Below are 14,556 nucleotides of genomic sequence, written 5' to 3'. Positions count from 1 at the left end.
CGTGTAAGGCGGTAACCTGTCAGAGAAGGAAAACTCAGATATTTTCCACTAATAGTGTCAGAGAAGGAAAACTCAAATGTTTTCCACCAATAGTGTCAGAGAAGGAAAACTCAAATATTTTCCACTTACAGTGTGAGAGAAGAAAAAATCAGATATTTACAGTGGAAAATATCTGAGTTTTCCTTCTCTGACAGGTTACCGCCTTACACGGGCTCCGACTTTCACAGGTTTTACTGTATTTTCCACTAAAACGAGGAACAGAAAAGTGGTAAGGCTGCACCCTGTCAAAGGGGAAAGCTTGAGAGACTCAGAAAAACAAGGCAGTCCCATTGAGTTCTGGTTTTTACAGGTTTCACTGTATTTGAGGTTTCCTTTTTTTTTTTTTTTTCTGATAGGTTTCCACCTTAACACAGGCTCTAGCTTTCGCAGGTTTTACTGTAATAAAAAGTCTTTCCGAGTGCTTTTTTGCCCCCTTGCCACTCTTTTTAAGCTTTCAAATATTCCTTCTAGACTTCCAACTTACTTATCTGTGTTCTTGTCCCATCCACAGCAAGACTGAGTTAACTTTCTGTAAGATTAAAATTTATTAAAAGAGGGTTTGGACCCTCTTTGACCTTGTGTTCTGGTCAGAATAGGTCCCTAAGCAGCCACTGCCCATTCCACATTCATTGGTGTTCTTCTGGGCATGACCTCTCAAAATTCTGTTTTCAGATCACTAATTTCCTAATCATATTGTTTGACAATGTGGCAGCACAGGGGAGGCAGTGTGGTATGGTGGACATGGCATGAGTGGGTTTGGATTTTGACAGTTATGGGTTCTCCGAAGATCCTGACTCTGCCTGGGCATGTAATTTAACCTTTGTGTATTTCAGTTTTCCCAACAATGAAATAGAGATAATGATACCAACTTGTAGGATCCTCATACGAGCTAAATGAGACAATGTTTGTAAAGTTTTTCGGCACTAGCTAATGGTCGTAATGATAGCCGTTACTGAGGAAGGCCATTATGTATGATGATTAAGAGCACTGCCCAGTGGTCTAGACTAAGTGAGTTCAAATCCTGGCTCTACCACTAACTGGTTATATAATCGAAAGCCCGTTATTCAACTACTCAGAGCCTCAGTTTCCTCATCTGTAAGATGGAAATAATGATAATAGTATCTTATAGTGTTGTGAGAATTTAGTGAGTGACATGCAACTCTGTCTGATACATAGTATTAGCTTTGATAACTGACAATAGCCCCCTTTTTTCTCCAGACCCTGCATTCAGAATAATTGCATTTTTATTGCCAAAATTTCGTTTTTGTTCACATTTCTCCTGACTTATCTTTCCATCTCCTGACATACCCTTCCATCTCCTGACATACCCATACCCCACCTACCTACACAGCTCTGCTCAAATGGTCTAAAGGGTCCGTCTGCCTTGCATCTGGGTTCAGTTATTTCCGTCTTAAGAATTTTGATCTGCAAAATTGCTGGAGACATCTGACTAGAACTGAAACACTTAGAAGACTCTCTCTGCCTGTATAGTATTGTGATGCTTCTGGTAGTTTATCTGGGAACGGGGCTAGTCCTGCCTCTCAGTCCTTAATTATGTTTGAAAAAGATACTGTTGTATCTTTGTGACAGCACTTCTCCATTCTCTTTGCAAAAGAAGCAATCATTTGTATTTATATGGAAAATAAAATGAAAATTTAATTTGCGAATCTATCATTATCAAGAGTTTAACATCTCAGCTGCCTTTTGAAAAGCCAGTCTGTTAAAAGTGTGTTCTAGTTGTTATTAATCTCCCTCACCAACAAATGTCAGAGAGAGTGGTGCACAGTGCAGATAGCAGTGACCACCTGGGCCCAGCAGGAACACCGACGCAGATGGCTAAATCATTTATCACTCTTGGAAACTGAAATTTATAACGTAGGGAAAAGTTGGATTTTTCCCTGTTGAAGTGATAATAGTAAAATGTGATACTTTTAATGCTAGAAGTGGTGGATACTTTTATCAAATATACAAAAAATGAAGCACTAAGATAGGTAAACTAAACTTAGATTTTTCAAAGAATCTCAGGTTTTAACTCACTGTATTTAGATCGTGATAGCTAAGTAAATTTCCGAAAACGTGCATTTTGTATCTTTCTTAAACAGAACAATGAAAACGAAACTGCCCTGCACTGCGCTGCTCAGTACGGACACTCGGAAGTTGTCGCTGTGCTCTTAGAAGAACTCACCGACCCCACCATCCGGAACAGCAAGCTGGAAACACCTCTGGACCTGGCAGCACTCTATGGACGGCTTCGAGTGGTCAAAATGATCATCAGCGCACACCCTAACTTAATGAGCTGCAACACTCGTAAGCACACCCCTCTACATCTCGCCGCGCGCAATGGGCATAAAGCAGTCGTACAGGTGCTGTTAGAAGCAGGAATGGATGTAAGCTGTCAGGTGAGTCTTCTGTTAGCCGTGCTGTAAAAGTGATGAAGCTCAGGCTTTACTTCATGATAAAACCAAACCAACGTGTTGGGTGTTGAGTTGGTTCCGACTCATAGCGACACTATAGAACAGAGTAGAACTGCCTGGTAGGGTTTCCAAGGACTGGCTGGTGGATTCAAGCTATAGACCTTTTGGTTAGCCACCGGAGCTCTTAACCACTGTGCCACCAGGGTTAAAACCTATATGTAGAATTCTGGTCATTTTTTAATCAGCCAACTAGCCCACAAGCATTTTTGAAACTATTAAATTCAAGCTACTGTGCCACATGCTGTTAGAAAATAGGAAAATATATAGGTGTGGTCTCTAGCCTTATTTTAGTTTGAGGGCTTGCCACATTAAGAATTATTAATAGGTGGCAGTTGTGTGTAGTATCATTAGTAGTTGTTTCCTTTCTTCCAGTACCTAGCACACAGCCTCACATTCTCTAGGAACCCAGTCAACATTGAATGAATGAAAAAAATTGCACTTTAATCATTTTGAACATGTACTTTGTGTTTAGCACATTGACACAGTCAGAATTCAATTCAGCTCTCAGCCGTCCGATGGGATTGAGAGCTTTTAATTTCCAGGCTCGAGACAGAAGAAACTTGCCTAAGGACACATAGCTGATAAACCCAGAATTGAGAGTCAGAGTTTTTCATTCAAGCCCAGACGTCTTTCCATAGCATACTGTGCCGTCTATACGTGACTAATGAAGGAACGATCACTGCGCTCAAGGGCAGTCAGAAGGAATTTTATTGAAGAGGTTTGTTTTGAGTTCAGCCTCAAAGGAAGAACAGCAGTTGGGTAAGTTTTGCTTCTCCACAAGGAAAGAGCAGCCTCATTTATAAAATCTGCCTTAAGTTAGTCCCAACTCTAGAGTCAGTCCATTCTTTTTCTTTTCTTTTTAACAATTTTCTCCTTTCGTGATTATTTCTTGACACTCTAAATTGGTGGCAACATTATCATCCTCCAGAGACGCTTTTGTTCCTGGCAGATTTGACCTTTCCCCCTATATATCAGTAAGCTAAAGAGCCCTGGTGGTGCAATGTTTAAGCGCTTGGCTGCTACTTGAAAGGTTGGCAGTTCAAACCCACTGAGCGACTTCCATAGGAGAAAGGCCTGGCAATCTGCTCCTGTAAAGATTACAGCCTAGAAAACCCTGTGGGGCAGTTCATTCCTGTCACATGCAGTTGCTGTGAGTTGAAATTGACTCGATGGCGCCTAACAACAAAAACATCAGTAAACTATTGCTGCGTAATAAATTGTCCCAAAATTGAATGGCTTAAAAATATAACTGCTTATTTAGCTCATAATTTTGGGGTTGGCAATGTAGCCTGGGCTCAGATGTGTAGTTCTGCTGATCTTGCTGGACTCTCTCATGTGTTTGGGGTTAGTTGCAAGTCAGTTACGTGGCTCTGCTTTGAGGGTTGGTTGGGTGTTGTCTATCGAGACTGTGAGATTGCTGCATGTCTTTCCTAATCCATCAGGTCAGCCTGGGCTTGTTGACATGCAGTAGTACGGTTTTGAGTGAGAGAGAAGGAACGGAATTGTACAAGGTCTCTCTAGGCCTATGCTTTGAACAAGCATACCATCACTTCTGCCACATTTAGTTGCCCAAAGCAAATAAAAAAGCCAGCCTACATTCAAGGGGTGGGAAAGTAGATTCCACCTCTTGATTACCAAAAAAAAACCCAAACCCGTTGCTGCTGAGTCAATTCCAACTCATAGCAACCTTACAGGATGGAGTAGAACTGCCCCATGGAGTTTTCAAGGCACGGCTGGTAGACTTGAACTGCTAATCTTTTGGTTAGCAGCCAGGCTCTTAACCACTGAGCCACCAGGGCTCCTCTTGATTACAAGAGGGTATGAATTATAAAAGTAGTGTGAATACCCAGAAGGGAATAATTGTGGCCAGTTTTGCAAACAATCTATACACTCCAGGTGGAATTAGTGCTCAACTTTGGGGTTACTTTTCCTAGGAATTGCTTAGAAGTTGAAACCTGTGTCTCCAGGTTTTTGTTTATTGAATGTTTTAAAATCTTCGGCCTTCCAATGCCAGGTTTAAGGCTGCAACCCTGAATCAGTTTCCATTAGTGCTTTGCCTGTAATATTTACTTTGTAGATAGTTGTAATACCTTTTTTCTGTTTGAATAATTTCTTATTTATTCTGCTTTGGCAATCTTGAAAATAAGCACAAGAATATTTTTCTAGCCCTCATATTAAAAGCAAAAAAACTTTCCCTTCAAAGAGCATCAAAATTAGGTAGATACATGTTTACTATTATATGTTACCCACAAAGTTACCTTCTTAAAGTAACTGGATGTTTATTGTCTAAATGTTGAATTTCTATAATCTGGGTTTTACTGCTTTCATAACACTTCTGGAATATTTCTAAATTTGATTGTGTAGACTGCTTTATAAACAAGGACCTGCACTATAGCTGTTTGAGATCAGTAAGCCGCTTGGTTTCCATGACCAAGCCCTTTTCATTTTTTGCACTTGATAACGTGAGCAGAAGGGAAGGAGTTGAGATTCAATTTTATAAATCTGTACGGTATATCTGTATATCTTTTTTATTTTTGTACAAAACATTATTTTGTGCTTTTGGAAAATAAAAATCAAAAAGATCTCTGCCCTAAATTTAGTGGGGGAGACAAAAAAAAAAAAAACAAAAATCCTCCTATGCATCATATAATAAATACCCAGACAAAGTGCTTTGAAGAGGAGATACAAGTGAGGGAAACATAGATATTAAGAGGGAGAACATGAGAAGACATTGATGGAAGTGATATTTGAACAGGACCATAGAAGTCCAGGAAGGCTTTCAATTCTAGGCATAATTTAGCCTGCAAATGTGCGTTATTTGGCTAGAAGAGTGTATTAAAATATTGAATTTGAATGCCTTTAGATGGAGTATGTGCTTTCCAAGGTCCCAGGCTGGTCTCTATTGTCTTATATCATTGTTAGTGTCATTCCTTTAGTTTTTCTACTTGGTCTCTGACAGCGTGTGGGTTTTTTATTCCTCTGTTGGAAGAAAGGGATGCAGTATGCTTAGACCACTGTGAATACCTAATCAGGGCTGGTACTAGAACAGAGTGGGAGACCTTTGGTGTTGCAATGCCTCTTTCATTGATGCTTATTCTAAGATTTCATCTTGAAGTTTTCTAGGAAGTAGAGCTATGTATTTCTACATTATATCTCAGTGAGATGACTCTCATCAGCTATTATTGTTGTCATGTGCTCTAAGTTGATTTTTGACTCATAGTGACCCCATGTGACAGAGTAGAACTGCCCCATAGGGTTTCCTAGGCTGTAATATTTATGGAAGCAGATCACCAGTCCTTTATCCCTTGGAGCTTCTAGGTGGGTTTGAACCATCAGCCTTTTGGTTAGCAGCTGAGCACTTAACCACTGCATCACCAGGGCTCCTTTCCGTCAGATATAGTTGGCCTTATTTGATGATTTGCTTTTGTTAGTGTTACTTTGTTCATAGAAGACTTTTTTTTTGGTCTCACTGCCTTTTTTTTAGTGAATATTGAATGTTCTTATACTGTGCAAAGTAATTATCACCAAGCTTTTCCCAACAGGTTCATTACAGAACTTTTTAATATTAAATTTGAAATAGGTGTTTACTGATATTCTTAAAGGATGAGAGTGAACAATACCAGCTACTAGCCTTAAACTGTTTCAGTGGATTTAATATTCATTAAATTGCTCTAGTTAACCAGTTGGGAATTAGCAGTATTAAAAGGAATCCCTTTTGATAAATTATAGTAATGTTCTTTTAGACTTAAATTATACTGGAGTCGTTAGGAATAAATCTTTGAAGTTTAGAGATAGTTTTGGAGGACCTTGTCTTTTCCTTGTAATTGCAAATTTTTTAAATGCAGCGTTTATGTTAGTATTTTCTGTCGTAGTTTTGTTTTCTGCTTCATTTTTCTCTGAGCAATTTTAAATTACAACATATATTTGAAGTAGTGAGCAACATTTATTTCCTGTTTGAAAAGACTTGTTTTTACTAATTGTACTAAATTCCTTTCCTCTAATTCTCTGTTGAAGCCACTCCAACTTTTTTTTTCTTTTGTCAGTCGCTAAAGATTGCCATATTGTTAGATCGAACAGCAAATTGTTCGTCCCCATCTTAGTTCATCGTCAGCATTGACAAAAGTTGATCTCTCCCCCAACTCTTTTTTTTTTAATTGTGGTGAAAACATACACTACAAAACATCGGTGATTGTGCCACCATTATCCCTACTCTTTTCCAAAATACCCCACCACTGTTTACAAACTCAGTGCCCCCTGTGATGGTTAAGATTGTTTGTCAACTTGGCCAGGCCATGAGTCTCAGTGATCACTCCCATGATGGGATCTGCTGTGAGTAGTCAGTCAGTTGAAAGGGAGTTTCCTTGGGGTTGTGGCCTGCATCCGAATATAAGCAGATGTTCTGGTTTTTGCTTGCTCTGGGTCCTGCAGCTGTCTCCGTTTGTCTAATCTCCAGTTCCTGGGACTTGAGCTATCGGCTTATCTGCCGATCTTGGAATTCGTGGATCTTCACAGCCTGTGAACGGAGCCCTGCGTTCTGACATACCAGTCTTGGATTTACCAGTTTACAGCTGTGTGAGTCAGGAGAAGCCTTTCAGTCTTGCCTGCCAGTTTTGGGATTCATCGATATTCACAGCCTGTGAGCAAGAGCCCTGCTTTCTGACTTGCCGATCTTGGGTTCGCCAGCCCCTGCAGTGACTTGAATCGGGAGAAGCCTCTATCCTAATCCACAGACTTGGGACTGTTCCAGCCTCTACAATTGCGTGGTCATTTCTTTCAGATAAATCTCTCTCTGTATATTTGTAGATGTTACAGGTTTTGCTTCTGTAGAGAACCCAGCCTAAGACATCCCCCAGTCAAAAACTTCTCCTTTTCCCCTTCCTCCCATCCCTGGTAACCATTAATAATCTTTGGTTACCATATATTTGCTTATTTCATGTAAGTGAGATCATGTAGTGTTTGTCCTTTTATGCCTGACTTATTTTGTTCACATAATGTTTCCAAGGTTCATCCATGTTGTGACCTACTTCATTTCTCTTTAGCGCTGCATAGTATTCCATTGTATGTATATACCACATTTTCTTTATCCATTCATCTGTTGATGGACATTTTGATTGTTTCTACCTTTTGACTATTATGAAAAGTGCTACAGTGAACATTGGTGTATAGGTTTCTGTTTGTGTTCCTGCCTTCACTTCTTCTGTGTATATATGTAGGAATGGGATTGCTGGGTCATATAGTAATTCTGTGTTCCTTTTTGAGAACTTTTTGAGGAACCACCAAACTGTTTTCCACAGTGGCTGCACCATTTTACATTCCTACTTGCGACAGATGAGGGTTCCAGTTTCTGTACAATCTCACCAACACTTCTTTTTTTTTTAATCATTGCCATTCTAATGGTGGTGTGGTGATACCTCATTGTGATTTTGATTTGCATCTCCCTCATGGCTAATGATGTTGAGCGTCTTTTCAAGTACTTGTTGGCCATTTGAATATCCTCTTTGGTGAACTGTCTGCCTTCTTTTGAAATGCTTTTTTTATCTTTTGGTCTCTGAGCCACCACTCTGTTTTCGTTTGGCTCCCTGGCTTCTCTTTACTTCAGTCTTACTTCAGGTAAAGTCTAAGGGGCTTGAATGCCTGCCATTCAGCTATGCAGCTAGAGAGCTGTTTTCTATAGAAGTTGTTCAAGAATTAAGCTTTTTTGTTTTTCTGTTCTCTTTTGTAAAGTCATGCCCCCTGTCCTCTGAGCCGGCCTTTCTTTTCTCTTTTTCTGTCTAGGAAGAAATGTTTAAAAATTTCTAAGAGTGGAAACAAAGTTAAAACAATGCTAGAGATTTATTAGTTAATAATACAGTTAGCAAATTGGGCAACACCCAGTATGAGGCTGAGAGTTCCCAAAAAGACGGAGCAGTATAGGGAGGGGTTTTTATAGTCTGAGGAACAAAGAAAGTCAGAGAAGTCCACGCGGTTTCAGTCAGTCTTTCAGGTATTCATCAAAATGCCCCTCAAAGTCCTTTCTTCCTCAGAATTATGTTTCACTAAGAAGACAAAGATGCAGGTCTCAAGGGGTCAGTGCCTGGTCTATGCAGGTTTCCAGATAGCTGGACGTTTGTTTGTCTGGAATGTAGGAGCTAAAGACACAGGGTTACTTATACATAAAGCTAAAGAAACAAGCTAGTTATACATTTTAAGAATTTAGGTTACTTACTATCTTAAACTTTCACCCTGTTAAACTAGTCTTCAGCCATGTTCTCTGGGCTTGGCAGAAATGCCCTCAGTTTCCACATTTTGTTTTCAACCTCCACGGTACCTTTAAATTGACAACCCTAACTAGTAAGCTGTTGCCACAAGACTGCTGCATAACAAGCAAGTACAAATCTCAGTGGCACACAGTAGTAAGCACTAAGCATTTATTTTCATTCACAGTTTTGCAGGTTAGCTGCGGAAGCTCTGCTTCATGATGTAAGTTAACTGGGGGCAGTTCTGCTCCATGTATCTATTATGTTTCTCCGGGGACTAGCCAGGACATGTTCTTCTCTTCTCTCCCCCTTCCCTGGTACTTGTCTTGTGTTTCTCATCTTTGAAGAGGCTTGACTTTAATATACATTTCCAATCACTGCTTTCTTCAACAAATCAATTATTGAACATGTTTAGGTTCTTCTCACTCAGCTGTTTTCCTCACTAATTGTGTTCAGAGTCTTTTTCCTGAAAGGTGCTAGGATGTTGTCAGTACTTTGTATCTGGTTGCTGGATATACCTGGTGTTACTGTATTACCAATTGTATAATTGTTGTTTTGGAAATTATGTTTATTTTAAAAGATTAATTCCAAGAAAATGGGAGAAATTTGATTCCTATGAAAAGTGGTGCTAATTTGATGAGAACAAGAGACATTGACTGTAGTTAGGAGAGAGAAACTACAAAGTACACAATTTTTTTAAAAAGTTGAATTTTATCTTGAAAAATATTCTTACATTTTTTTGAATCTCAGGTGTAAGGAATAAAATTATTAGGCAATTAACCTATATTTTGAAAAGGAATATATATATATTTAAAGACTACGTGAATTTTCAGAGATATTAAGTAACTTGCCCAAGGTCACATAGCTGCTAAAAGTTGAGCTGCCACTGGAACCCAGGTCTTCTATATCAAACTCCTCCAGGAGAATTGTTTATTTATGGTGGAGGATACATAGTTTCATTGCTAGAGTACGCATCCTCCTGTATCAAAGCATCTGGGAAACAAAGTTAATGTAAAAAGCCGACATTATTATTTCTTTATATGATCAGTTTGTTTAGACTCAACCTTATGTTTTCCATTCTTCTTACTCACCGTTACCTCTTACATCTCTGATTATTGTCACTGAATTAAATCTTTTAGAAGTTCTTTCAGTAAGGTAACCACTTATTTTTAGTCTGTTTGAAAATGTCTTTATTTTACCCTCATTCTTAGAAGATAGTTTGGCCAGATTTAAAATTGCGTGCATATAGAATTCTAGTTTGACAGCTATTTTCTCTTGGCACATGAAGATATTATTATACTTTCTTTTGGTTTTACTGTTTTTGTTGAGAAGTCAGCTGTTGATCTAATTATCTTTTTAAAAATTAGGGTTTTCTTTTGGGATATTTTAAAGACTTTCTATCTTTCTATCTTAGGTGTTTCGATCTTAGTGTATTTTCACTGTGATATGTCCAGAATGTATTCTTTTCATTTATCTTGCTTGGTATTCCTGGAATTGAATATTAGTGTCTCTTGTCAGTTCTAGAAAGTTCTTAGCCGTTGACTCTTACTGACCTCTTATCATCTCCTCTGGAAGTCTGATTATACATATGTTTAATCTTCTTCTATTTTATCTTTCATATTTTTCATATCTTTTTTCTTAATATTGTATTCTGTATACTTTTTAAAGATATATCATCTAGTTCAATACCTTTTCAGCTGTAGCTCATCAGTTATTAAACCCATCCATTTTAAATGTTACATTTTCCATTTTTAGAAGTGCTTTGGTTCATTTTCACATCTGGTCAATTTTGATAATCCTGTTATTCTTTAGTCATATTTTATATTATCTTTCGGTTCTTTAATATTGTTGGTTGCATGTATTTTATATTCCTAGCTGATCATTTCAACATGTGAAATTGTAGGTTTTATTTTCTGTTTCTACTGATTCTCCTTATGGCAGCTTATTTTCTTTGATGTTCAGTGATTTCTGCTTCTGAATTCATGTTTCTTAGAGCTTTCTCTGTGCAACTCTTTAAGACCTGACTTTAAAGTGTATTTTTTTTTTTCCAGAGGATTTGTATCTGCCTCTGCTAAGCAATTGGAGGTGCTACAAACCTAGCATCACTTTATCTCCATTTTTGGCTCAGGATCTGAAGGCTGTAGAGGTCACATAGTTTTGGCCCTAAGCCTGCATGAGTGCAGAATTGTGGTTAGGAATTCTTAGAGGGAATTTACTTACTTTGTTCTACTCGAAGCACTTACTGAGGAAGATCAAAGACCACAGCCTTCAGTATGGATTACACCTCAACATGAAGAAAACAAAAATCCTCACAATTGGAATAATAACAACATCATGATAAACAGAGAAAAGATTGAAGTTATGAAGGATTTCACTTTACTTGGATCCACAATCAACGCACATGGAAGCAGCGGTCAAGAAATCAAAAGACACACTGCGTTGGGCAAATCTGCTGCAAAAGACTTCTTTAAGTGTTGAAAAGCAAAGGTGTCACTTTGAGGACTAAGGGTGCGCCTGACCCAAGCCATGATACTTTTGGTCATCTCATATGCATGTGAAAGCTGGACAGTGAATAAGGAAGACCAAAGAAAAATTGACTCCTTTGAGTTGTGATGTTGGCAAAGAATATTGAATATACCATGGACTGCCAAAAGAACGAACAAATCTGTTTTGGAAGAAGTACAACCAGATGCTCCTTAGAGGTGAGGAGGATGAAACGTCGTCTCACATACTTTGGACATATTATCAGAAGGGACTAGTCCCTGAAGGAGGACATCATGCTTAGTAAAGTGGAGGGTCAGTAAAAAAGAGTAAGACCTTCAACGAGATGTATTGACAGCGTGGCTGCAACAATGGGCTCAAGCATAACAATGATTGTGAGATTGGCACAGGACCGGGCAGTGTTTTGTTCTGTTGTACATAGGGTCACTATGAGTTGGAACCAGCCCGAAGGCATCCAGTACCACCACCACCAACAACTCCACCTAGAACCAAGACCTAGATAGATGTACATCCCTACTTTCTCCCTCTGCACAACATTTTTTTTTTTCTTAATTTTCTCACTGAGAGTGTTGTTCTTTGGGGGTTTCAGATTTTTTCAGGGGTCTCTGATCTGGCTTCTCAGCTTACTTGGGCTTCAGACTTTGTCTCCTGCCTCCTCCCACTCCCTCCATGAGTGGCTGGTTATAGCCCAGGCACTAGCCCACCATAGATCAACAGATCTTCTAGGACATATGCCTGTTGTAGTCCTAATCCCCTGGATTAATACTTCCTCTGTGTGTGTGTTGTTTTTCCTGGGTTCTGAGGAATTCTCTTACTCTCCCCCAGATCAGCCTTCTATTAAACATGTTGTCAAGTTTGTTCTTAGAATTTAAAGATGTGCTCTTCTATGAAGACTTTCTCTGATATCAAGTCCAAAAATATGTCAAAAGTAGAAGTGAATCATATTAGTAATCAGAAAGTTGGTTGATAAACACAGAATGAGAAATATTGGATTGTTTTAAGGAATTTTTCTAGAAAATAGAGAAAAATATTTATGCCGTTTATTGCAATATTATATATTTTAAGGACTAGAATAAGTTACCACAATTATTTTCTTATGCACAGTGCTGTCTTTTTATAAATTGTTATTTTTATTTCATTTTTTATTAGTACCTACAAATATAGTTGAATTATAAATTAAGTGCGTTCCAGTTGTGCCTTCTCGAACATACATCCATAGCATGTTGATAGATCTTCGAAATTCTTCAAGTCTTCTTTGACAGTGAATTTCTAAACTATTTTAGGTTGGATTAGTTGTATAATAGACTTTTATTAATTAAAAATGTTTTTACATTGTATATTATAGTATTATTTCTATTGTAGATTGAGATTAGAATCCTACATTAGAGAGCGCTTATAGTATATATAAGGGGTTAAAATTACCGTATTGAGATAGAAAATACTCAGTTTTTTTGTAAAGCACACAAATACTAAAGACCTTCTAGACACTTGTTAGATTCTTGGGGGAAAAAGAAAAAATTGAAAACAAACAAACAACTAATGTTTGTATAGCTCTGAAAACTTCCTCTTTGAAGTTTTTCTTAATCTTCCTCAAGGCAGAAACAGTCTTTCCCTGCAGTACACACAAATGGCCCCTTCTCCTTCTTTTCTACACTCACTCCTTCCATTCCTTTGCCCTCAAAATAATCCTTGAACATCTGCATTCTAAAGGCACTGTGCTAGGCATTGCAGAAATAGTGGTGAAAAAATAGATGTGGTCTACATTTCCACTGAGCTTACAGTTTATCTAGGGATATAGACAGTCACATGAAATCATAGTATGGTACTGTGAGTATTGTGATGAGGGAAATATATATTGATGTGGAGCACACAGGAAAAGCACTGAACTTCAGGGATGACTAGGGATAATTTCTTAAATGAAATTATATTTAAGCTATTTAAGCCGAGATTTGACATGTAGTACAGAGCAGTGGTTCTCAAAGTGTAATCTCTAGACCCTCAGTATCACTTGGGACCTTCCAATTAGAAATGGAATTCTCAGTCCTCATCTCAAATGGGATCAGGAACTCTGGGGTAGGCACAGCAGTCAGGGTTTTAAGAAGTTCTTCAGGTGATTCTGATTCATGGTGAAGTTTGAGAACTAGTGGTGTAGGTGATGAAGAGATAAACAGGCTCCAGGCTGAAGGACCAGCCTTTGAGACCCCTGGGGAAGAAAATAGAGAATGACACTAATGAAGACGCTCTGTATGCCTGGAGAGCAGGGTATGCTGTCGTGGGGAGGGGTGGAGTGGACAGAGAGCAGATCTTCTGGGTTTTTTAAGCCACATGGAATTGTTTAGACTTCATTGATCATACACATTTATTTCGACATCTGTTTCCTCAAATAGAATGCCAGTGTTAGAGGTCCAGGATTATATCTCCATACTTCAGGACACCCCTAAACTATCTTGGCATATTAAAAAAAACCAAAAAACTAAGCCCATTGCCCTCGATTCGACTTTGATTCATGGTGTCCCCATATGTTACAGGGTACAACTGCTCCACAGGGTTTTCTTGACTGTCATCTTTAAGGAAGCAGATTGCGAGGGTGCTGCTGGGTGGGTTCAGACTGCCAACCCTTAGGCTAGCAGCCCATTACAAACGGCTTCCACCACCCAGGGACCTTATCTCAGCATATAGTTGGTGTTTAATGAATGCATGTTGGTGGAGTGATCTCATTGGATATTCACAAAAGCCTCATGAGGTAGGCATTACTGCTCTTATTTTACCCTTGAGGGCCACCAAGGCTAAGAGAAGGTGAGTGGTTTACCTACATAACTCAGAAGGACAAATAGCTGTTCAGAAGTAGAAAGGATACATAAGCACAAGCCTTTGGATTTTGTCTCTAGAATCTCTTCTTTCTTCTACGCTACTTTTCTGTCAGGAAATAATGAGATTACTGAATATTTGTGTTAATACATAGATGACAGAATTTTTTAACCTGTAAACCTTCCTAATGCAACTGTACTTTTTTATTTTCCTTTTTTTTTTTCCAGACAGAAAAGGGGAGTGCGCTTCATGAAGCAGCCTTGTTTGGAAAGGTGGATGTTGTGCGGGTCCTGTTAGAGACAGGTAATATACCCTGATTCTCCACAGAGCTCATCTTGCCAAATACTCTCGCTGTTTCAGGAGGAGACAAAGAAAAATGACAGTTTTCTTCACAAATCACCCTCACTTCTTGCCGTCACTCCAGATTGCAGATATGTATTTATATGATGTAGAATGGTGCCTCAGTGTTTAGATGAAATTGACATAAATACGCACCT

General features: G+C 38.7%; 1 protein-coding gene across 4 annotated transcripts in view; it reads left to right on the top strand.

The window, feature by feature from the left end:
- ANKS1B (ankyrin repeat and sterile alpha motif domain containing 1B) overlaps positions 1 to 14,556 on the top strand; it is a 1,421,217-nt gene that overhangs the window by 227,937 nt on the left and 1,178,724 nt on the right. For all 4 annotated transcript variants that reach the window (XM_049884161.1, XM_049884160.1, XM_049884159.1 and 1 more), the window contains exons 4-5: positions 2,142 to 2,438; positions 14,287 to 14,362. In XM_049884161.1, coding sequence (XP_049740118.1) covers positions 2,142 to 2,438; positions 14,287 to 14,362 — 373 coding nt within the window. The remainder of the gene's footprint in view (positions 1 to 2,141; positions 2,439 to 14,286; positions 14,363 to 14,556) is intronic.

Source organism: Elephas maximus, chromosome 4, assembly GCF_024166365.1.
Source record: "Elephas maximus indicus isolate mEleMax1 chromosome 4, mEleMax1 primary haplotype, whole genome shotgun sequence".
Taxonomy (NCBI): domain Eukaryota; kingdom Metazoa; phylum Chordata; class Mammalia; order Proboscidea; family Elephantidae; genus Elephas; species Elephas maximus.
The sequence above is the reverse complement of the archived record's forward strand: the minus strand, read 5'-3'. Positions and strand labels throughout refer to the sequence as shown.